At 35.7% G+C, this 24,582-nt stretch overlaps 2 protein-coding genes across 9 annotated transcripts in view; both read right to left on the bottom strand.

The window, feature by feature from the left end:
* Nucleotides 1-19,454, bottom strand: part of gtdc1 (glycosyltransferase-like domain containing 1) — a 48,850-nt gene extending 29,396 nt beyond the window's left edge. The window contains exons 1-4 of one of the 5 annotated variants that reach the window (XM_048193602.1): nucleotides 19,266-19,454; nucleotides 9,290-9,517; nucleotides 4,922-5,089; nucleotides 3,166-3,339 (exon numbers count right to left, since the gene is read on the bottom strand). In XM_048193602.1, coding sequence (XP_048049559.1) covers nucleotides 3,166-3,339; nucleotides 4,922-5,089; nucleotides 9,290-9,468 — 521 coding nt within the window. In that variant the 5' untranslated portion in view covers nucleotides 9,469-9,517; nucleotides 19,266-19,454. Of the gene's footprint in view, nucleotides 1-3,165; nucleotides 3,340-4,921; nucleotides 5,090-6,344; nucleotides 6,403-7,323; nucleotides 7,442-9,289; nucleotides 9,518-10,760; nucleotides 10,942-19,265 lie in introns of those variants that run through there. The other 4 variants (XM_048193600.1, XM_048193601.1, XM_048193604.1 and 1 more) reach the window with 4 other exon arrangements.
* A 1,811-nt stretch (nucleotides 19,455-21,265) lies between these two features.
* Nucleotides 21,266-24,582, bottom strand: part of zeb2a (zinc finger E-box binding homeobox 2a) — a 49,342-nt gene continuing 46,025 nt past the window's right edge. For all 4 annotated transcript variants that reach the window (XM_048193597.1, XM_048193596.1, XM_048193598.1 and 1 more), the window contains one exon: nucleotides 21,266-23,379. In XM_048193597.1, coding sequence (XP_048049554.1) covers nucleotides 22,775-23,379 — 605 coding nt within the window. In that variant the 3' untranslated portion in view covers nucleotides 21,266-22,774. The remainder of the gene's footprint in view (nucleotides 23,380-24,582) is intronic.

Below are 24,582 nucleotides of genomic sequence, written 5' to 3'. Positions count from 1 at the left end.
AGTCCAGCTTTTGTGGTCGAGTCATAGCGAATACTGTCTTAAATAGAGTGCGCGCAGCACTACATCTTTTTATAACATGAGATTTTGACCAAATGACAACAGAAACAAGAAACAGCCACATATCTACAGCTACAATAACCTTCATAACCTCTAAGTTCATGAAAACCTAATGATGCAGACATTCTAATAACAGAAAAAACACAACATTCGCTGGTCAAAAACTTCATTTGAACTGGATTTTGGTGAAATGTTAGTAATGTTATGACACATGCAAATGTATGATCATATATAGTGCCACAATATAAACTTTGATAACACAGTGTTTGATTATTTTAAAAGCACAGTGTACAATTTTTTTCTTCTTTTTTTTTTTTTCTTTTCCTAAAAAGTAACAGTTTTGGTCATGTGAGATTTTCAACCAAAAGCGGGGCAGGGCCCAAAAATTTATTTTGCCTATGTCATAATATGAGGTAAATCTAAATTGAGTTCGCTTTCACATCTTCTTGCATTTAAACTTATGTAAAAATTGTCAACATACCGGTTTTGGTGAGTATCCTAGCAAAGTAGGTTGTCTTAAGACAACGTAAAACAGTTGAGAAAGACAACGCATGAGTACAATATCAGTATACTGGATTCATGCATTGTATCTTAAAGTGACAACAGACAAATATTCCTGTTACTATTTTTTTGTTAATCAAAAAACAAAAGACAAATGAATTGCTCAGTGCTCTTGACTGGATAACTTTTGTAAATTTAATAAGGATTAATCTTTATTTAATTTATACAGCGAATATTATATGCAGTGTTATTTTACATTTGATTACTTTATTCAGTTTCTCTACCTGAAAAGTACTGTTAGATATACCTGAAAAACCTGAAAAGCACTGTTTACTTTTATCTTTGCTCTATTGTATTTATTTGTGCAACTACTTGTAGTTTGATCATCAACCGTGAAACAAACCGAATCATGAGTAATTTTAACTGTTAAAGCCCTACTATATTGCCTGATTCATTGAAAGAATAATGCAAATCTGGTAAGAACACAAAAGTTCTCACCAATCTGTGCTGAACACAATTTCTGATATTTTAATTAAATTAAATAAAATTCAGGAAATAGCTTATCATTATTTTTTTTAAATTTTGTGAATAAGGTGCAATCTATAAGTAAGCATAATTAACACAGAAGTAAGGAGCGTTTGTGCTGAAAAAATTATAAATTTTAATAGTCAACCTGGCACCGGGTTAAATTGTATTGCAGATGGTTGGTAAATAGGAGAAAAGGGAGAGCTTTGTTATCAATATAGGTGCATTAAAAAAAATACAGCTAAGCGCACACAGCTGTTTTAGTGATGACAAACACTGAAACGTGACCTCAGTGGTCTGTGCTGGCCTGGCTCTTCTAAATCACGAAAAACAAACTTGAAAACACAAAGCGGCTGGATATTTCTTTTAAGTGTGCATTAAAAATCTTGATTTTGTCAACAAAGAACTGACTGATCCAAAAAAAAAAAAATCATGCATCAGAGAGATAATGGAAAACATGCCCCACTCAGACCTGAAGATAAACATTTTAGATATACAGATTGAAAGAACAAAGAGAAGGCAGAAAAGCAATGGACTTCAAACATATAAAGCAGAAAAATGTAATAATGATATATGACATGAAACTTTTATGCTGAGCTAACACATATAGAACACGTGAGATTCAGATTCAAATGAATAGATTACGCTTTCATAATATTGGGTGTTTGAGTGTGTACATATAAAATATTTTATTTATAATTTTAATATCTAATTATATTTTATACATTTGTATTAATATATTTCTTTACGGACTGATTAATTGATTGTATATATATTTTTTTATTTATAATATTTTTTTTTATATTTATACATTTTTTTTTTATATATTATACAACCTAACCTCAATCCTCAGATTTTAATTCACATATTTGAATGGGCACAAACTGATCTCTTTAGAATTATATAAAGTTTGTATAATGAAACCTACTAATTTTGCAAGCAATCCACAACTTTTTCACATATTTCTAATTCAACATACACATCAGAATGACAAAGACTGCTATACGGCTGTGCGAGGATGTGAAATGGTATGCACTACATGCTTACAGTCTCTTTAATCTTTAAACCAGCACACATAAGCCAGCCCAAGAATGCCTTGAATCAAAATGAATTAACAATATTGTTCCACTCGTTTCGGGTCCTGCTTGCTGTTCATTAGGAATGTAATAGGATGCAGACCCCTCCGTGGAGTCGCTTCTAGCCGACTTATTCTTAACATTGCTTTGGAACGGGGCGATGAAAAAAGCACCACCCATGCTTGCTGATCGAAGACGACAGTTCGAGAAGCAAATTCTGAAGCCAATCTAGAATGCGCAAGTCAAAACGAAGTACACAGCACAGTGAGATTTTAAAGCTGTAGGGGGGAAAAAAGAGCAGTGTGCTCAGAGACCCTAAATAAAAGTAAAAATCAATTCAGGGACAGGCGAGTGAGACCACAAGGACATCACGCATTTTAAATATTTGCTTTTAATTGGTTTTGTCCTCTATTCAAGCAATTTCAAAAGGCAAGATTTTATTTTAAATAAAAAAATGCAATTTAAGTTATGATAACTAACTAAAAAGCAATATATAATTAATGGACACAGCATGAATAGTCAGTTCAATACAGTTGCTTGCATCCACATGAGCAAAAAGGTTTGAATTTTAATAACCTGTCCAATAAAATGTAGTTTGATTTGTTGACATTTAAAGCAGATGAAATGCCCCAAGAAAAAATCCTTACTAATTATTATACTGCAGTCGCTCAGTCACACAAAAATCAAACACAAATATCTACAGTCAAACAGACTGTAACACAAAGAAATCGCTTTCTGTCCCAGTGGGCATGTTGTGTACGTCCATGCATGTGCGTCCAAGCACAAGCACGTATCTGTAGCCGGAGCGTGTCAAGTGATCCACACAGGATATTAAAGCTGTCTATTCTAATCACTTTCTTACACAACTTTGCCTACTCGCCATTAACCACGCTTGCATACGCGATCAGCTTTTGGGGGCGGATTAAGAGTGAACTTGCTAGCACATTTTTTAATCAGTGGAGGAGTGATCCCTAGAAGGCTGTGGTGAGGGATATAAAGAACAGACCTTGTGACATCGGGAAAGCGAATCGGGAAGTGGAGGACACGGCACTTGGGCCGGATTAGCCGGTCCAGATCTTTGGGCCGATGGTCGGGCATGGTCTTCATGAAGGTGGAGATGGAGGAGAGGAAGGACTCCATGTTGAACGAGGAGTTGAATGCCACCACATCCGCAACCAGACTGGGAAAACATTGTCATTTCAGATGATGAAGGAAGAAAAACACTGACAAACAAAACCACAAAATGTCACAATAGCTATCGCAATAATGCTCCTTAATTAATTCTCGAAAATGAGCGTTATTAAAAACAACATATGTTTTGAAAAGCGAACTTCACTTGTACATGGAAAGCCGCACTTAGCAGACGTCTACAGTAAATAGTCACTTAAAATATCTAATACATGTTGATTAGAATCCACAGACACAAACACACCATGTTTTTAAATGGCACACTGATTAACCCCAATTGCCAGAATCAATCACTGCATTGCGCTCAATTAGGGAGTGAATTAGAGGAGCCGAGCTCTTTTTTGTGTCACTGTTCCTGCCACGTTAATAAAGTTGAGCAAGCAAAGGGCCTTTGAATTATTGACATGATACTCTGACATACAACAATCACAATGTATTCCAATTAGAGCTCTTAAAACCCTTTCTTTCAAGCATCAAGATTGATTATGACATTAGGCTTTAAAACATTGAGTTCTTAAGAATTAGAGCGCCATTATACGATCCCATAATTAACCAATCACATCATGCCAAGTAACGCACATGATAAACTATTCTGTCTCAGACACACTGTCTCTTTTGTGAATCAAAATCCAGTCTGGTACAGAAATGGTACTTGTTATACACAGACTGTACACTCTAAAAAAATGCTGGGTTAAAAACAACCCAAGTTGGGTTGAAAATGGACAAACCCAACAATTAGGTTGTTTTAACCCTTTTGGGTTAAACATTTGCCCGCTGGGTAGTTTTATTTAACTCAACTATTGTTTACAATTACCGTATTGCTTGCTTAAAATGAACCCAAAGTATGTTGGAAATTAACAATTATTAATATGTTTAATAAATGAACATTTATTAATAATAATTAAACAATAAACATTCATTAAATTGCTTATTAATAAATGTTTACCTTTTGATTATTATTGTTGCCTCTAGTAATTATGTGCCTGATTTCTAATTTCCAATCTATTTTGGGTTCATTTTAAGCCAGCCATATGGTAATTTTTAATAAAACTGCCCAGCACGTTGGGCAAACATTTAACCCAACTGCTGAGTTAAAACAACCCAATCGCTGGGTTTGTCCATTTTCAACCCAACTTAGGTTGTTTTTAACCCAGTATTTTTAGAATGTACTGATATACTAACATACGATAAGGTGACCAGATTTCTGAAAATCAAAATCTGGGAAATTTCTAGTTCAACCATTTCTAATGTTATAAGCTTTGAATTAAAAAAAAAAAAAAAAAAAAAAGGCATATATACTCTGCCATACTACTCTAAATTATATTTAGTCATCAATGCACACTTTAAAACTATTTAGAGTAACTTTTGTTTGCCTTAAACTAATTTATATTATTTATTATATATACTCATTTCTGCACAAATTTGCATATTCTTTTTTTCTATAGTGGAAAATAATAATGAAATTGAAATTACGTGTGCTATGATTTTTTTTTTTTTTAATCTAGCATGTGTAATATCCAGCACATTAGATATTCCACAGGTACTTTTGTAAAGTTCATCAGACCCTCCATTACCATGAGAGGATCTGGTTGTAGCCATATTGGAAGTCTCTTTCTTGGCTCTTGCGGACTGGATAGACCAGCTGATTCTCGTGGAAGTAGAGAACTTTCTTAAGATGAGCGAGATCGGGCCGAAGGGCTACAAGCTCAGCAAGATTGAGAACGGAGCTTGTGAACAAAACCCTGCGAGACAGAGAAAAAAAAACAGATAAAAGAAGGAACCATTAGTTCACTGTTCAATGGCACTTGAATATCGATGCTCCATCACAGACCTAAGCATTGATACTCATTGTAACATAAAAATTGTTTTGACCACAAAGGCCTGCTGCAACATGAAAAAAATGTCCGCTAATGTCCCCTTTTTCAAGGCATTGCAATTTGAAAAATTATTAAATAATCATGTTGGGAACTGAAGAAAAAAAAAACCTCCCTGCTTAGATTTGATGCTAAACAGTCAGTAGCCTATGCAGTGACCATGTGTGATTTTGGCACTCTGGGAGATTCAAATTGCAACCATTTCCAGTCAAAACTGTCCTTATGATACTTTTCAGAGTGTGAGCTCCTGTTGTAAGTGTTTTTAACCCATGAATTTTTCTTTATTCATGTTAATGCAATGACTTGTAGCTATTTCTACAGTCTTAAATATCACTGATTTGACACAAACATTTCTTATTATCAATGTTGTAAACAGTTGTGCTGCTTAATATTTTTGTGGATTCCCCCCCCCCCCCCCAAAAATTTGAAATAGGAATCCTTTGTAACATTATAAATGTCTTTACTCTCACATTTGATCAAATTAATGTGTCCTGGCTGAATAAAAGTATTAATTTGTTTAAAAGAAAATCTTACTGACCCCAAACTTTTGAACAGTAATGTAAATATAACATTGAAAAAGTTGTCTTTTTGAAATGCAAAAATGTATAAAAAGCCTGCGACAGAGGTCTCAACTGACTTAAAAGTAAAAAATGAAATCCTAGATCTGCAAAAGAAAAAAAATGCATCATTTGAAACACAAGAGGACACAGAAATCGCTCCACACTCCATGCTGAGAGAAACATTATTGAGGTTAATGAACACTCCTTTAAGATGTTATATACACAAGTAGGGGACCATTGAAAATTTTACCCTTGTATGTGCTAAGAGCCATGGGACAAGGGCTTTGAAGTTCAGTTCTGGTCTCCCTAAATGAACCCAGCCCCCTCTTCTAAGCCCCCACCGCCTGTCAGTCTAACCCTCCAGCCCGCTCGCCAGTCTCTTTGATGTGGGGAGCCCGCGGCCTCGCGACCGTGACTCTGTCGCTGTCAGAAGTGTCCCTTTTATGCTAATCTACGACCAGCTCCCCCTAACCAATTCCTAATCTTAACTATACGAAAAACCAATCACGCTGCTTTTAGATCAGCGTGAAGGGGCAACTTCTACCACCCCGTGCCCTCGTAACTGTGCTGCAGGATTATGTCTCCATTCCTCAACTCCATCAGGACGAGCGCCGAACGGCACCTCCCAAATCCTTGCTTGCACACAACTCTGAAATCAAACCAGATGATGGAAGTTACTATTTTTAGTCTTGATTTCCTCTTGAAATTGTCAAGTGGAGTGCGTCCAATAATAATGAAACAGGAAGGCTTACTTTGGTTCCCTTTGAACTGGAGGTGAGGACAGACACTCGAGTCTACTGCATCTTTTTAGGTCAGTCCGGTTGATGTGGTTGATAAGTAGGCATATGGTAAACGGTATTGGTTGTAGAAACCTTAATGAGAGATAGGCCCACCAAAGGCCAAAAGCTAGATCTGACTCATCTATTTCAGTGGAAAAAACTTTGCAAAAATGTGAGATGAAACTATTTTTTTTACTCGATAGATATAAACTTCATCCAAGGTGAGTAAACAATCCTTCACAGGAGCCATTGTTGGCTTTTATTAAACTGTGACGTAACCGTAACTGTCGCCCACTGACTTTTTCCAGCACAAACTATTAACCGTAACTAAACCAGACGTTTTGGCTTGTGAGAACCTGTAAGATAAGAGACACAGTGGGTGGGCAAGCTGCTCTGTGCTGAGTCAGGTTTGTAAATGCATTATCAAAAGGTGCAAATCTGGAAAAGCAAGCATTGCTTTTGGCGTACTGTAGCGTTTGGTAACACTTTACAAACAAGTTTCATATGTTAACGTTAGTTATGAAATGAAAATACTTATGAAAAATACTTTATCAAAAGTAATCAAAAATCGAGGCTGTTAATATTGTTTAAAAGAAGAGATGAATCGTTTTGACAATCACTATTCAATGAAACGGACCACATTCAAATATTTCGTCGCCATGAGGGCAAGTTGCAAATGGCCTGACAGTTTATATACATATATTTTTAAAGTGAATTCAGGAGGGTTGACACGTGAAGGGTAATGACTGTGCATATTTGATACCTGACTTCAGGAATGAAATGTATGTTTCGCCTTTTGCTTAACTTCGAGTGCAGCGAGATGAGATTGCAGCTGAAGGAATGCTCAGGGCTTCCCCCACCCACCTGCGGTTTCTCCGTCCCTTAAAAGGAAGCAAGAAAGTCCCCATCGGATCCTAGTCTCTAAATGTGTTTGTGTCTTTGTTTATGCAGTTTTAGAAAATTTATTTGAACCAACACTTCACAGTTACATTAAGTAATATAGGTGCATAATCTGTAGTGTATAATAAGTGTTGTGCACTTTAGGTGCAGTCACACTTACCTGTATTTTAATTTTAAAACATCATCTTAAAATTGAAAATAGCCAGACTCATGTAACACTTTACAATACATTTTGATTAGTTAGCATTAGTTAAAGCATTAATATCATAATCCAACAATGAATTTATGTTCATTTCTACACATACTAACACATTTTTTTATATTTATATAAATGAACATTAGGTATATTTTGAATGAAAATGAAACACTAGCATATTTATAAATGAATATTAATTTAGATTAATAAATGCTGATTAATAAAAAAAAAAGTCAGTTCATGATATCTGATTTATCTGAAGTAATGTTAAAGTCACTATGAAATCAAAATCGACAATTGGTCGATTTATTGAAATGAAATGATTGAAATGATTTATCAACAACATCTCATCTCTGATGACGTGTTTACTGGCGTGAGGGCGGGACAACCTGTCACTCACATGACATCAAAACAATAGCAAACAACTATTTTGTCCCAATGGACAAAATCAAGTCTTGTTTGAGAAAAAAAAAAAAAAACAGGGAAGAAAAGACTATCGCAACTTCTGCGTCATGCAGACTTTAATAAATTGAAGCATATTGTAAATTGTTAAACAGGTTCTTATGTTGAAGTTAAAACAGGCAGCTATAATTATACTTCCATCTACCTCAGCGTTGGTGTTCATTTTGCATCAGCTATTTAATCTGGAGATCATATTGTGACTGTGTACCCACATGTACCAGATACATCTTTAACTTGATAAAGCTTGTTTTTGACTTTTAAGAACATCCTAGTATTACGTGTAAAAATGTCAAACCACATTACACTGTTGTTATTATATAAAGCAACTGTGATGTGTTAGTAGACATTTAAAAAAGATGACAATAGCTATGCATGTGATTTCAGAAAGCATTGTGTATATACATAATGCAAAATAATTAAAAAAATATACAAAATAAAGGTTAGAGTTAGGTTGTGCAGAAATGCAGAAATGTGTTAGATTCAGACAAGTTCTGTTAGCTGTACAGCTACAATATCCACAGCCATGCTTTGCAGTAAATAGGAAACCACAGCTATGTGGCTTTAAAGTATGGGACTTGGGGGAGGACAAGTGTTTGAAGTATGAGGTACAGTAGAACTGAGTACGTCAGCATGTGCAGCGTACAACGATTATACATAACCTGACAACATTTAAGGTCATGCATTCGTCTAAAATGGTGTTCTTTGATCTGGTAAATGATCATAAATGTTTAAGAGAACTCAATAAGCACATGTAGATTTATTTGCAGATGACACTTCCTTTGACATTCTCTATCTAATGCAAATATATTTAAATATTTATCTCTTAAATCCTTAAACCTATCTGTAGGACTTCAGATGACGCAAACTCTGGATCAACATGCACCATTCCAAATTTTTCTATATATCCTAATCATTGTTAACATGTGTTCTAGCTAACTGTTCATAGCTAACTGTGTGATTTGTATATGTACATTTCTGAAATAATAATTTGGACACAGTCACCTCTGATAACAGATCATTCTAAATTGTAATGCATTTTCTGTAAAGCAGCTTTAAAACTATATGTATTGTGAAAAGCGCTATACAAATAAATGTGAATTGAGTGGAATTAAAAAAAAAATCCTATAAAATTACTTTAATGGACACAACCAGACTGATGACCTCTGCTGACCTGTATGAGGAACTTGCTGGAACAGCTTGCATGAAGTACAGAGCAGAAGTTCTGGCCCTCCAGTGCCATTTCTTCGCAGGTAGAGTGAAGCTTACACAGTCTTCAACACTTTGCTTGAGAAGATCAACCAGCTGTTTGTGGGAGCCGCCATAGAACGCCTCGAGCAAGAGCACACTCATGGATACAGGCCCGACCAAACCTGATGTTTATTGTGAATGCGCGCTATTGCTGTAGAGTTCAAAAGAACGGGGAAAAAAAAAAAAAAAAAACAATTAGAAAAACTACTAAAAACATCACATTACAATGACTCACATAAAAAAAGAAGACCATGAACAACAATCATAACGAAAATGATATTTTAATAACCTATGATTAATAACCATGTATTGGAGAGGGTGTTTAATAATCACACTGGCAAAATTCGCCTACGTACAGTACTTTCCGAGTCACCTAGAATTTCATCATTTATGTGTCACGGTTAAGTCATAACTGAAGAGCATAATGAGTTATGCAGCAAAAAAAAATAAATACTTCAGCTGATCATTTGGAAATTTACCTCGCAATTCGATTATGTTGTTTTGACAACTTTCAACTAAAAGCGAGGAAATTAACTTTAAGCGACGTTACTAACTCAAGATGACAACCTCTCATTTTTTTCCAAAATAGTGTAGGTTTTCCGGTAAAAAGCTACTTTGTTCAACAGGAAGTACGTAGCTCTATCAAATAAATATTTTTATATATATATATATATATATATATATATATATATATATTACTACTGAATGCACTAAGGCCATAATCAAAAGCTCGTAGTAGCAACGAGAAGTTGGATTCATTTTAGTGAACTGATTCATTTGGACAAAGAAAAAAATAAGACTCACTGCCCATATTCCTACACAGCATTTTAGGTCTTCTCTTCAGTGGCATAATATTTAGCTAAATGCTGCTGTCACTAAGTTTCCGACTGTTGTATAAATCAGGGTATTTTTTTGTTTTTATATGAGTCATTCATTCAGAAACCCCTTATTATTTACGTGGCAGATAAATACAGCTTATTTGTGAAAATAAATTGGCATCTCAGTTACGCATAAGGCACAGCTTCAATGTAATTAGCAACTTGTTATAACGAACTATGTTTTAAATACCTTTTTGTGTAGTTAGCTTGTAGCTAATTTCAAGCTTGTAGCTTGAGAAGCAACAGTTTCAAACTTCCTGAACACTAAACAATTTAAACAGATAAGCTGACGCTCTCAGATGATACTCACGTTTAACTTCAAAATGCCAATAACTTGTACTAAATTAAGTGGTATCTTGTGGTGCATCGACCATGCTTTCTTTACAAGTCTAAACACCCATGTGATAAACATTGCTGAGCAAAGCACTTCATCACAAGCAGAACTGTGAAAACGAATCAAAACTTTGCAACAGGGAACTGGAAATGTAACAACTTAAGTAGGTTTAAACGTCTAACCTGAAAGGCTGGGGTTTTCCAATCGCTCGGATACACAGAGTGGGATTTTCTCACACAGTGATTTACCTCTACCCTTTTACCTCAGAGCCTCCATTTTACACAGGTAAGGCGTGAAAAGCATTCGACCTCAAGATGGAGAGGAAAGTGAGGGGTTAATGTTGTCGCATTCAGCCCCCCACACGGTTCATGCGAAAGGGAAACCCCGCAGTGCCCGGCCTCACAACCAAAAAGCATCACCATCATGACTGTCTATGGATGCTGAGTCATTGCTCAACTGCATTCAAAAGGCTCGCCTGTGTAAGCTTTAACTCCATCAAATCAATGGGACGCCATAACAACACCAGAGCAGGGATTCAATTTCTACTGATTTAGTCAAAATACCTTTGAAGGCGGCATGAAAAATTGCATTTACATGCCTAAGACTATTACAAATAACTAGCTAACCTTTTGCCAAGTCATGACCATATGAAAAATAAAAGCATTAAAACAAGAACAGAATAAATTGGCATATAAAATTGAACTATTTATACTGCATATTACTCATATAAATACAATTATAAGAAGCTTGATGAAATTAATCTTCACCAGCATTGAAGGTGGCATGTTTAACCATATGTTCACCTACAGAATTAACCATAGAAATTCCTTCCTTTCTCGTAGAAAAGCACACACACCCCCTCCCGAGGAGACAGGCCTTTATCTAATCTGCATTATTCCAGATGAAATACAGGATTTCCTTTGGCTCTCAAAATACTGGGGAAGAGGCAGTGTTGGAGAGATTCAGCCTCAGAGTAAGAAAAAACTGGGATGCAGCTGATACATCCGCAGGGGCAGTGCACGAAGACGTCATATCAAGTGCCAGTACCAATCCTGACGATTAAACCCATCAGTAAAAGTGACTCTACCAATGGCACCAATAAGTGCCAGTACAGGGGGGGGCGGATAGCATGGCACTGCCCAATGACAAGCACCCAGAAACATGGCGCATTGGAGCGTGTGAGCCAACTCTCAACACCTCATTTTAACAGCCTCTAGCCATCCGTGGATGTCTTAAGTGTGTATGCGTGTGTGAATGTGTGTGTGTTTGCGTCATCACCCGCGATGGACTCTGACAGGGCAGGAGGAGGCCTTAAAGTGATGTGGTCTTTCTGGAGGGCTAATTCAGCCAGAATGAAACATCCGATTATGTACTCCCACACAGCAGACCAAAGCCACAGCTGATCACTTGAAATTAGACTTGAGCGATACGGGGAACAACATGAGGACGAGGCTTGACCGTGCTGCATCAGGATTGGGTTCAAAGTAAAACACCAAACAAAATAAACTGGGCTATTAAAATGATGTACGCTCTTTTCTAATATCTTTTAATTAAATACAATTCATACAATGACTTGAATAAGGGTCAATGACGTGACGGGTCATTTTTTTTGTCCAAAGGCCTTAATGATAATAAAAAACAAAGATATGACATCCAAAGTATGTAAGGTAGAACATAGATCTCTTTTATTGAATCCAAAAGGTTTTAATTATATTTTGCTACATATAAAGGTATTTAAAAAAATTTTAAGTGTCAAAAGGTCATTCGGTTTAACCGTCCAAAGGCCAATACAGGCATTTCCTTTGTGATTAAAATATCTTAAAATGTAATAAATGTATATATTTTTTTATTCTGGCATGATTTTATGACATCATATGTCAACATAGTGCAAAATGGTACTAAAATTATGTATAGAAGTCTTTGCTTTGTTATGAGAAAAAATGTCCGGAAAAATGAATTTCATTGATGTCATTCAGAGTAACCAATAAAAAGGGACCATTTTGGATCAAGTCATGTGGTCAGTATCGTGTGACAGGATGTGACATCATTTAGACACCTGCAAAAGGACCACATGGTCGTGAAGCAAAGTAATTAACTCTCTTTTAACTATTTGAAAAATTCATGTTTTCACTTGCTTGTACGCATGTCCCGAAACATCAGGTCATTCGGTACAACCGCTATAAAACATGGAAAATGTTGTAATATTTTAAAACTTGTACTTAATTATATCTCCATTATGTTTTTTACACTTTTAAAAATCTTATTTGTCAATGACCCATAAACCTCTTCTATGACAAGCATGTTTTGAATTTCTGAATTAAAATTCATTTGATTTTATGCATAAAGTCAAAAATGGGTTATTCAACTGTCCTGATATCATATATATATATATATATATATATATATATATATATATATATATATAAAATCCTCATTAAAATAATTAAATTCTTCTAAAGAAAAACGTATTGGGGAGTTTTGCGTAAACTTGTACTTATTTATATATTTATAATTTATTTAGAATCATAATAAATATTTATTTATGCTATTGATAATTATGACTATAATGATGAGTATTATTATTAGTAGTAGTATTAGTGTTATTTTTAAAAACTATTTTAACAAAACTATTTTACTACATATTAGCCTATTAATAATCGAAAAACTTTTGTTGGAAAATCAAAGCCATGTGGTGTGAACAACAAGGGTCACTTGTTGCAGCCAACATGAATGGGCGTCGGAACCATTGTATGTCGGTGGGACAAGACCCACCCACTTTTTAAGACCAATGATATTGGACCCACTCACTTTTACCGTCTCTAATTCAGCATTTGTCTAATCCCCCTCAGGTGCCACCAACAAAACATAAAAAATACCAAAAATAAAAATATTTTTTAAAACATCGCCATGTAAAACGCTGCGTTTATAAAGAAATGTCTCTTTACGACCACCACAAACGGGACACTTTTCAGACGCGCATTCCAAGTTCGTCTCAGCGCCAGGCGCAAGTCAAACGAGCGCGGAAAAGCTTCAGTTGAACAACAGTGAACTACGGTCAGATGAGATGTTGTCAGGCTATATCAGTAAAACTCCAATCAGCCGTTAGGCTATAGTCTACTGTGCTCGAAGCGTGAACTCAAGAATTGTTCGCGCAAATGCGCCGGCGCGGTCTGCATATTACTTTATTATAGCTTAACTAAAGCGCTAAAGAAACTACGGGCATGCGCCATCATTATTCTGTTGTAAATGAAGTCATGAAATTACCAAACATGCGATTAAAGCTGCCTCAAATCTGTACATGCATGTATGTATTTGTTGACATGGTTTTAAAGCTATTGTTATCCAATTTGTTGGCCTTAAAGGTCCCGTTCTTCATGATCCCATGTTTCAAACTTTAGTTAGTGTGTAATGTTGTTGTTAGAGTATAAATAAAATCTGTAAAATTTTAAAGCTCAAAGTTCAATGCCAAGCAAGATATTTTATTTAACAGAAGTCGCCTACATCGAACGGCCAGTTTGGACTACATCCCTCTACTTCCTTCTTTAATGACGTCACTAAAACAGTTTTTTGACTAACCTCCGCCCACAGGAATACACAAGAGTTGCGTTTGTAGAGTGTGTTTGTCGGCATGTCGTCGAAACGCTGTTATTTTCATCCCGCAGTACAATCACCGGGTCTGATTCCGGCTCAAATTGATAGGGTAAAATTAAAGACATGTTTACAATAACACTGAGCGCATGCATCTCCACGTTATGGTAAGAGGCGTGACTTTTCCGGGCACGGTGCGCTCAGAGCTGTCGAATCACAACACAGGAACCGCTGGCACAATCAGAACTCGTTACGTATTTCTGAAGGAGGGACTTCATAGAACAAGGAAGTCATCAGCCCGTTTTTATGACAGTGGAAACAGCGGTATACAGATAAGTAAATTATGTGAAAAATACTGTGTTTTTTTACACGCGAAACATGAACACATGTTATATTGCACACTATAAACACAATCAAAGCTTCAAAAAACCACGAAAAACGGGACCTTTAAACAATCTCAAAATGCATATATGTACACCAAGGTAATCAAATTTTTTTTCGGGGGAGCACGCCCCCGAACCCCCCTAGCATAATACATTTTGTGACCTCAGTAAATAGAAAACCCTGCGTATGGCCCTGCTTCTTTTCTAACTAACGAAATCAAAGGTAATCGTGTATTTCTCCAGTTGTGCGCACTTTGGGACTAAACTTTGTATGCACTGTGTGATCAATGTGTGAAAATAAATGGGAGCAAAAACGCGATTGAATGTAAAGGTTTGTGTCTCGTTGTTCTATTAAAAAAAAAATCAATAACTACCGATCTTGGCATCTCTCTCTCTCTCTCTCTCTCTCTCTCTCTCTCTCTATATATATATATATATATGATTGCATAAAAAAAATTTGGAGGGAGGATCCACCCACATTTTTTTTTTTTTTTTGCTTCCGACGCCCACATGAATAAAATAGTCAAGGTTATTTTATGTTGTGAAATGTCATATGGTGGAGCTCATGTGATTATTATTAATGTTATGTTTTAGTAATTACAAAAAAATAAATAATATATATATATATATATATATATATATATATATATATATATATATATATATATATATATATATATATATACATATAATTGGTATTGTTATGTTTTAGTACTTTAATATATATATATATATATATATATATATATATATATATATATATATAAATAATTATTATTTTTTTTTTATTAATTGCTAAAACATAACATTAATAATAATCACATGAGCTCCACCACATGAAATTTCACAACATAAAATAACCTTGCCTTGTCAAAAGGTCAAATTATTGGACATTTTAAGAAACTTATTGATCTTGACACATAATTGTGAGGGTCTATTTAATATCTGAGATAAAATTTTAATGACTTTTTTTATGCATGTTGGCTGCAAAAAGTGACCCTTTTTCGATTATTAATAGGCTAATATGTAGTAAAGTAGTTTTGTTAAAATAGTTTTTAATAATAACATACTAATACTACTAATAATAATACTCATCATTATATTCATAATCATCAATATCAGAAATAAATATTTATTAAATAAATTATAAATATATAAATAAATACAAGATTACGCAAAACTCCCCAATAAGGTTTTCTTTAGAAGAATTTAATTAACTACTAAAACATAACATTAATAATGATTATTAGAAGATACACACACATATTCCATAAAGGTGTAAGGGAAAGGAACAAACCTGCATGTGTTTTAAACTAGACATTTTTTTCTTTTTCTTTATTGTAAACACTCTTTTTTGTTATTGACCCATGTATCACTGAGCTGCTCATTTTGAAAGTCAAACGAGTCAAGTCACGATTGGTAGGCACGCATAATAAAAGAGCTGCAGTAGACATATCAACGCACTTTGTTTTCACAAGTTGGTCACTCAAATTAAAAAAGCGAAACCTACACACAGAGGAAAAAAATATTAGTGCCATCACATATTGTCTGGGTCACGAATGAGTAAACTGTGAAAACTGAGTTAACTGGTAAACTGTGGAGCTGTTTCAATGTTCACTGTGCGCATAAATTCAGACACTGGGCCGTCTCCATTGCTTGCATTCAGATCGCTTTATATTTGAGCAATATTTTACCACTAACAAATATTGTACCTTGTAAATACCATGGCTATGATTCTACGCCGCCTAAGATGTGAAAACTTTTATATTACATGTCCTATCATTTGTTAAAAACCACATCAAATAAAAGAAGAAGCTAATTAACGAAAAATTTTCTAACTATCCAACCTAACTTCCATTCCCAATGTCAATGGATATGAGTAATAACATTTCATCAGCTCAAGCAGCATGAAATAACTGTGTCAAAAAAGCTTTTCTGCAATGATATTGTTTAACAAACTGGTCTAATGAATGTTGCCAACACAACCTCTTCAACCTCCAGACAGGCTCTGCTGAACTGAGTGGCATCCCAATCACCTAAAACACTATTAAGCCTTGTAAAATGATAGTCATTTGTTCTTGAAACCTTTTAATTCGAAGTGCTCAGACTGACATTGCCACTTTCAGAAGGTTCACCACACGCACCGAGGGCACAAAGTGCTATTCATAAATGCCTTTGATCTCACGTTAGAAAAGCGAGAGAAAGTTCACATTTTCCACGAATTAAATTTTCAGACCATCCAAGTGTCTGTTCTGTCTTTTAATAGAGTGAGCCGTGTCCTCATTCACCTCGTCAGAGGCTTTGTGTTAACGGTAATCATTAAAGGAAAGGAAGCTGCTCTGTAATTACATGCTAGCACTTACATGCTAATCACTGCACACTCGGCTGACAGAGATGAAGCGCTGAAACGGCAGGCACGGTAATCATGTGCCATGAATTGAAGAGTTTAACCTGATTCTTTATCATTTATGGGTGACAATTAGGTGACAGACTACAGCATTATGAATTAGACTAGGCTTGATATAATAATACAAAAGCTAAACACTTGATTCCTGTATAGATCGTCTGAAAGAAAATTTCCTTCAGATTTCAGAAAGGGCTAATTTCAAATGTCTAATGGAAGAAAATTGTGTCTATTGCCAGTAAAGATTTGATAAGATGAGAGAAAATGGCTTCTATCACAGGCATGAAGTTGATCAAATAAAGTTCAAAGAGCCTTGCTTAAACTATCAAGACACAACCAAAAATTAAAGAAAAAAGAAAAAATGTAAAAGAGAGAAAAAAAAAAATGAATTTTTGTGACAAAGATACCTCAAACAGGCAAAAATATAACTGGTTGTGTGGATGACATTGTTTCAAAAAGGGTATTAGCTACATGAACTGCATTTGGAAAATTGTTTATTGCTCTATCACTAGTATTGAGAGTTACGATTTAGGACAGTAAAATCAAATTCCTCATCGATATAATTTACTGGAATGGATTAAAAGTAGCAAAAGATTTTACCAAAAGTCCCCACATTTCTAATTAGCTTTCCATGTCTATGTATTTCCATTTGTGGGTAAGAGATCATTTCCTGTTTAAAGTGTAATGCAGCACATAGGTTCTCCTTCATTGATGGGTTATAACACGCATACTATCACAGCGAACAGAAATGACCCGGATATCTCAGTGATTGAAACAGACCAAAACAGAAAAACAGGAAAACAGACCAACAAAAAGTAAATAAAAAAAATAAAATTGTAAAATAAAGTCACAAATTGCTGCCTATTGTTTTCTTCCGAAATTCTGACACAGAGCAGGTAAATACTGGGTTATTTGTAATAGTCTGAGATTTTTAAAAATCCCTTTACGTCCCTTTTCTCTTTTCAATATGACAATAGCACAATGCACATTAAGCTAAATGGGTGACAGCAATCTCAAGACCAACTTTGCGACATTTCGAGGCTACGTTCTCCATTTCCTCTCGCTGACTCATTTCAAGCAAAACACAGCTGGTCCAGCTGAAACCAAGTGAATTAAGATCGGAAGAAACTACTCTGCATCATATTGCAGCATTTAGAGTAAAGGATTATCATATTCAGTACCATATTGATGAGCTAAATAAATAAAACCACTACAGGAAGATCAGAATATATAAGATTTTAAGTCTCATTTGTCTCACTTATTTGCATGTACTGCATTTGTCCTCTATTATAGCATATCTGTGACTACTGATTAATAATATGATATAATATATAATAATTCTGAATTAATATTTCATAAAATATTTGTCTTATTTCAGCCAAAAACCTGACTGCTGTTTAAAAACATTCTATTCAGCAAACATACATAAAGGAGTAGGAAGCTAAAGCCACAATTTATTCATTTCAGTGCAAACTAAGATAATAAAATGTCAGACCAAATGGCATCTATATAACATGACAATGAATGATGGCAAAGCCTTTCTCAGAACTAACTTCACGTTTCTAAATAATTTTTGCAATGACTTTTAACCAACTTTTAATCATTTTAGTGGATGTATGAAGTCAGTTCTTGTTATTGCATAGGTGTCCTCGCTAACAGAATAACCAAGCTCATCAAAATAACTGTGAATGTGTTCCACTAACGTTTGACAAACAAAGAGTCTCAGTTTCTGTCGTCCTGTATCTATAGTTTAATCATTTTAGTGGATGTATGAAGTCAGTTCTTGTTATTGCATAGGTGTCCTCGCTAACAGAATAACCAAACTCATCAAAATAACTATGAATGTGTTCCACTAACGTTTGGCAAACAAAGAGTCTCAGTTTCTGTCGTTCTGTATCTATAGTTTAATCATTTCAAACCTAGCAAACTTCTTTGTATTAAATGCTTTGCTTAGAAAAACCCACTTAGTGCTTTAAAAAACTCACTTAGTTTGATATGTTGTTATCTAATGCAAAGACATCAAACACAGTCTTCAAATACATTTTGAGCCACTGTATGAGACAGCTGTAACGTTGTATTTATACAAAAGACAGGGTTTTTATTACATTAATTCACATCACAGCAGTGAGAACAAATTAACTTTGACATTTGTTTAGAAGACAATAGACACTAAGACACGTATCGCTAAAACTGCACAACCGCATACTCGTTTCTGCCTTTAGTCGATCTATTGATAAGGACTCACTCGTATGTTTTAAACCAGTAAAGAAAGCTGAAATCTCCAAACATTCGCGTGTTTAATTCAGTCTTACCTCTTCCTGATAGGGAAACACCGCGTGTGTTTACGTCATGACGTCACTGTGCGTGATTACGCTCTCCAGCGTTGTACCGTGAAGTCGTTTGCAGGCGTCAAATGTGCTTGTGTGAACTATGCAGACGTGGGACGTGTATTATTATTATTATTATTATTTTTTTTTAGTAAATTCACTATGGAGCAATGATTTTAAAAAGTAAGTTTAATTCATAATATAAAAATATTTTGTTTAGAGTGACAGAGTTAGAATTTTGTCAAAATAAATTAGTTTTATGCTAGAAATCTCATGTCATATCAGCTTAAGCCTTGTTTTGGAACATGGTAGCTGGTTTGTTTTCCAAGGTGGTCTACTAACCCTAACCAGCTTGATCATGGTCTACAAGGTTGATATCTGTCCCACCAGCTGATCCATCATCTAGATCGGCTTGGGCCAGCTAATGGCCATAAATGACCAGCTTGGTTTAGCTACAATCCATATAAAACCTCTCATTTGTTTGGTGGATTTTCTTTCTTTCTTTCTTTCTTTCTTTATTTATTTTTTATGAGAGCAGAAACAAAGACAACTGAAATCATCTCTAGAAATGTCAGACAATTGTGGAATTTACTATTATCTGCTGATATTTAAAGGACAGTCAGTTATGAAGCTTATCATTACCTGAACCCCCTATATTGCTATAATTTCATCATCTTCTTAATATGTTGTCAGTATACTTACATTTTGCAAATGTTACAACACTGCTCTCACACACGCTTAGCCTATCTGTCCATCCTTCAAATAAAGTAAAAAGCTTTTAGCATTTTTATTGATTGTTTTATTGATGACAGTGGTGCTAATACTGTGAGCACAGTTTTACAGTAGTAAATATGTGATTTTTGGTGGAAACTACTGTACAATTATAATGGTAAATGTTAGTAACCAAAAGGGACATATTTATTGTTCATATTTAATTGTGGAGGTGTGTATACTTCATTTTATTTCATGTTTTGATTGTTATATATTCTGATTATGTACCCCAGCATATCATAACCTTTTTTTATTATTTGGATGTGTGTGTTTAATAAGTGTGTTGTGTGCTGAGGCCAGCGTAGGTAAAGTACAGTGTGGTCAACTGCACTTACTTCATTCAGATAATCACGTGAATGGAAAACCACATGAATAGAACAAATACAGCTACAGTCTCAGACCAGATCAATTACACTTTTATATTTCATGTAAAATATCGCAAATATTATCATTCAGTGTCATCGTCAGAACATTTAAGTGGTTTTCCCACTCATGCATGATTCATTTATTTATCCCCCCCAATAAGAATGTAGCTTACTATCCGGTTCAATTTGATAGGGCCATTACAGTAACCTCTAAAACGAAATGGACTGTACATCCCTGCAGGGAGAAAAGTGTCTTGAATAGTTCCTTGAAAATTAAACTTGAGATGAGTATGTGAGTTGAGAAAATTAGCAAGGTCATGGTTAATGGAACTCCTTAGAGTTCCAACATCGAGACTTCACAGCCAGTTTAGCAGCCTGCAGCTGACGTTAATTTAGCGCAACCCAACATCATTCAACTTCAAAGAGACTAATAGAAGGCTATCATACTGTGAGAGACTTTGATAAGGTGGATTATATTGCTATGTGTAATCCACATCAAAAGGTAAAGGTTCCAGTAATTAATTAAATGATAGCACAGAAAATGATACAGGGGAATATTAAAGTCTGATGTTTGATAGCTATTTTTCTCCAATTTATGGAGGTGATATTATAATATGGATGACACTACTTATTACTTGCACACACACACACACACACACACACACACACACACACACACACATGCACAATATATCACAGATACTAAATTGCCAACTATTTGAACACATTTTTTTTTCTTGGCTATATGGGAATGATAATTTTGTGTTTAAAGTAATAAATTAAATGTGTCAATATTTGTCAACTTGTGAGGAAATTTAAGTGACTTGTTAAGTGAGATGTAACACAGGCTTTCAAAATTAAATTGGGCTACATTTATTCGAGCAAGGTCATTTTCAAGAGAAATTACAAATTAAAAATTAAATTATACTTCAACAGACATTTCAAAAAATCCCAACAACCCCCCCGCCCCCCTTTTATTTATTTAGCTAAAAAAGGGAAAAAAGGAAAAACAAGTAAGATGAATAAAGTGGATTTTTTTTTCCTTTCAGTCAAAAATACAGTGTTTTCACAATATTGTATCAAAAGTTCCCAAATTGTAGATTCTCCTTCATCAGGTAAGTGTAGTATGAAGAGCAATTCACAGCAATCGCTCCAGATACAATAAATGCTCTCTTTACGTAAAATTTGCTCCACTTGTAAGGATCCTTATTTACTAAAATATATCTATATCAAGGAACTATAATACTGTACACTACAGTATGAAATAAATATAATTAGGAAATATAAAATGAGTCACATAAATAAAATGGTAGTTTAAAATAAAAAATGAATTTTGTATTGAACAAAACAAAACAAACCAAGATAATACTGACAGATGATCTTAAAAAAAATACAGAAAATTGCACAAACAATATGTAAACTAAACAACTGCAGTCTAGATATACTAATACTGACGTAGGTATTTCAAACGACAAGGTGAAATATTTCATTTAATACTAAAGCAGGTGCAAAGAGAACACTAGTTGACTTCGCTTTATACTGTACAAGGATGGCACTTGCAGAAAACACAGGTGAAAGGGTTTGCATATAAGGCTTTTCTCGAACGAAAAAAAACACAGGGGTTCTGACGTCACCTCATACAATGAGCCTTCGTCATTACAGTTACCCAGACTCTTTCCATCCACCCCTGGCCAACTTTAAGACTTTGTACGTTTAAGAATCATATAGGTATTATTTAGTTAAAGTCGCTTCATAAAAAAAAGCCATGGTGAGACGCCAAAACTTGAATGGCTGGTCAGGAAAAGAAAGGTAAAACAAGGGTATCACAGTAAGTGATAGACGAAATATAACACTTACACACTACTGCGTCTTCAAGCGCAGTATAAGTACATATAGGCAATGTTTTTTTTACCTAAGTGTTTTTTGTTCATTTTATTGTTGTTTTTTATTTTTCCTTTTTTCTAATACTTTTTTTCAGAGTGCAATTTCCAGGCTTGTGCTACGACCACAATGAAACACAGGAGTTATATGGAAATCAGCACCGCACAGCTTTCTGGCTGAAAACTCTGTACATTTTAGAAACCTTTCTTTTATTTTTATTCTGACAATCATTAACACATGTATTTTTGCATAATATGGATTCCTTCATGTTCCATCCTAGTTTCTGATGCCTGATTTTGAAGTTCCACTCTTAATATCGATGAGTGCAAGCCTCAGGCGCACGCTCAGATAACCAAGACGTGGCAGTGTGGTACAAATGTGAATCTGGCTCAAAGTCCCTCCAAAAGGGGCGGAAGAAGGGCACGATGCAAGCTTGAGGGAAAAAGAAAACAAGAAGCTTATTCCGAAATGCAGTAGTTAATCGGCATCCTCATTCTCGCCGTCAGGATTTCTTTTGCTCGCTAATTTCCCCTCTTCTGAGTTCTCATCCTCTGTCCCTCCTATTACTTTGCTCTCTTTCTCATCTTTTGCTGTCCCTTCAGGGCTCCGAGTTTCAAATCTCCGCCCCTCTACCTCCATTTCCTCTTCCTCCACCAACCCTGTCTCTTTCCTGTCAGTCACTTCCGGATACGCCTCCTCTGCTTCCCTAGCCCGACCCTCAGTGCCATCTCTCAAGATGGTGTTTTCTCGCGTGATGTCCTCGATCTGGTCCTCTGGATCCGAAAAGCCCAGGGGCCCGAGGCCTTGAAGGTAAGCCCGACGCATTAGGAGCTCCGTGGGCTCCAGGGGTCCACCGTTGTCGTGGCTGTCTTGTTTGGCGGCCTCACGCTCCTCCGCCTCCCGTTTGCAGTAGGAATATCGGTGGTTCATGTGCTGCGAGTAAGAGCCGGAGTGGGAAAAGCGCTTGCCACATTTGTCACACTGGTAGGGTTTCTCGCCCGAGTGTAGACGCGAGTGCTCGATGAGGTGGTGCTTGTGTTTGAAGGCCTTTTTGCAAATCTGGCACTGGTGAGGCCGCTTTCCTGCAGAGACACAAAGAGAGAGAGGAGCCGACAGGTTAGCATAGCATCTATAACATCTTAAAATCTATAAAAAGCTATTTGAAAAATCTCTCTGTGGTTGATGCACAAACTTGTATCATATATATTGTTTGCATTACAGTCAAATGTAAGGTAAAACATTACAATTTACTAAGACACACATCCTTGAAGTAACCACACAAGTAATCCCTCCTTACTCACTTGTACCTCATGATGAATTCTACAAAAAAAAAAAAAACTCTTGTTTGGGATTAGTTTGGGTTAAAAATTGGAGAAAAAAAAAAGTCCTGACTAAAAACCCCTTCCTATCAAACAGCGACAAACCCCACCGGTTTATTTTAGATGTTACCAAAAACAGTGCAGGGAGGTGAGGGGGAAGCCACAGTCCTGAGGTGCTATTCTGAGGTTGTCTGTGACTGTTCTGAATGCAGCCAACAAGATCAGGTGATTATCTCTCCATGCCGCACAAGGTGAAAGTGAGGCAGTCAGCATCCCTGACAGAGTTTATGACATCATGACTTGGGATATGAAAATGCTTAGATAAGGCATACACGTGTCTCGTGATGCCTTGTGTAATACAAACGCCAAACGCTTTACCTCCTGCGCACCTTCCTCTTTCATCGTTGGATCACGTCGGCTACTTACAGAAACTAGGAAATGAATTCTACTCTAATCAGTGAAGTAGGAGGCACTTGCCATTTGGCATTCAGTAATTCCACCAGTAACATACTTGCCATAAAAACCCACACACTCGCCATCAGCTCCAAGCACATGAACAGATGTACTATATTCTTGGCCATGAATAGCCCTGGCATGCCTGCAACACCTTCCATAGCAGCCATACTTGAGATGGTCCCCTTCCCCACCTCCCCTCATCAAGTTCAAAAATAGACGAGACGGCAGATTCCTCTCTATGAATTCCGACCGAAGAATGTAAGTGAGGATGATGCAAACGTGTGAAAGAGAGGAGTCCCCCAGGAGGGTAGGTCACATTGTGGTGTAGAAATGCCACGTACACATCAGGCTTTCACACACCTGGCACAGTGCGCCATGTTGGTATGTGTCTTTATATCGTCTGGTGTTCCAAATGCTCAATTTAAAAGCAATGTGAGATTTTTTGCGGTTCATTGAACAAAACGCAAATTGTGTGTGTGCATCTGTCATTTAAAGTGGTAATTATTTTTG

The sequence above is a fragment of the Megalobrama amblycephala genome, linkage group LG6 (genome assembly GCF_018812025.1).
Source record: "Megalobrama amblycephala isolate DHTTF-2021 linkage group LG6, ASM1881202v1, whole genome shotgun sequence".
NCBI lineage: Eukaryota > Metazoa > Chordata > Actinopteri > Cypriniformes > Xenocyprididae > Megalobrama > Megalobrama amblycephala.
This window is presented reverse-complemented; position numbering and strand designations above follow the sequence as displayed.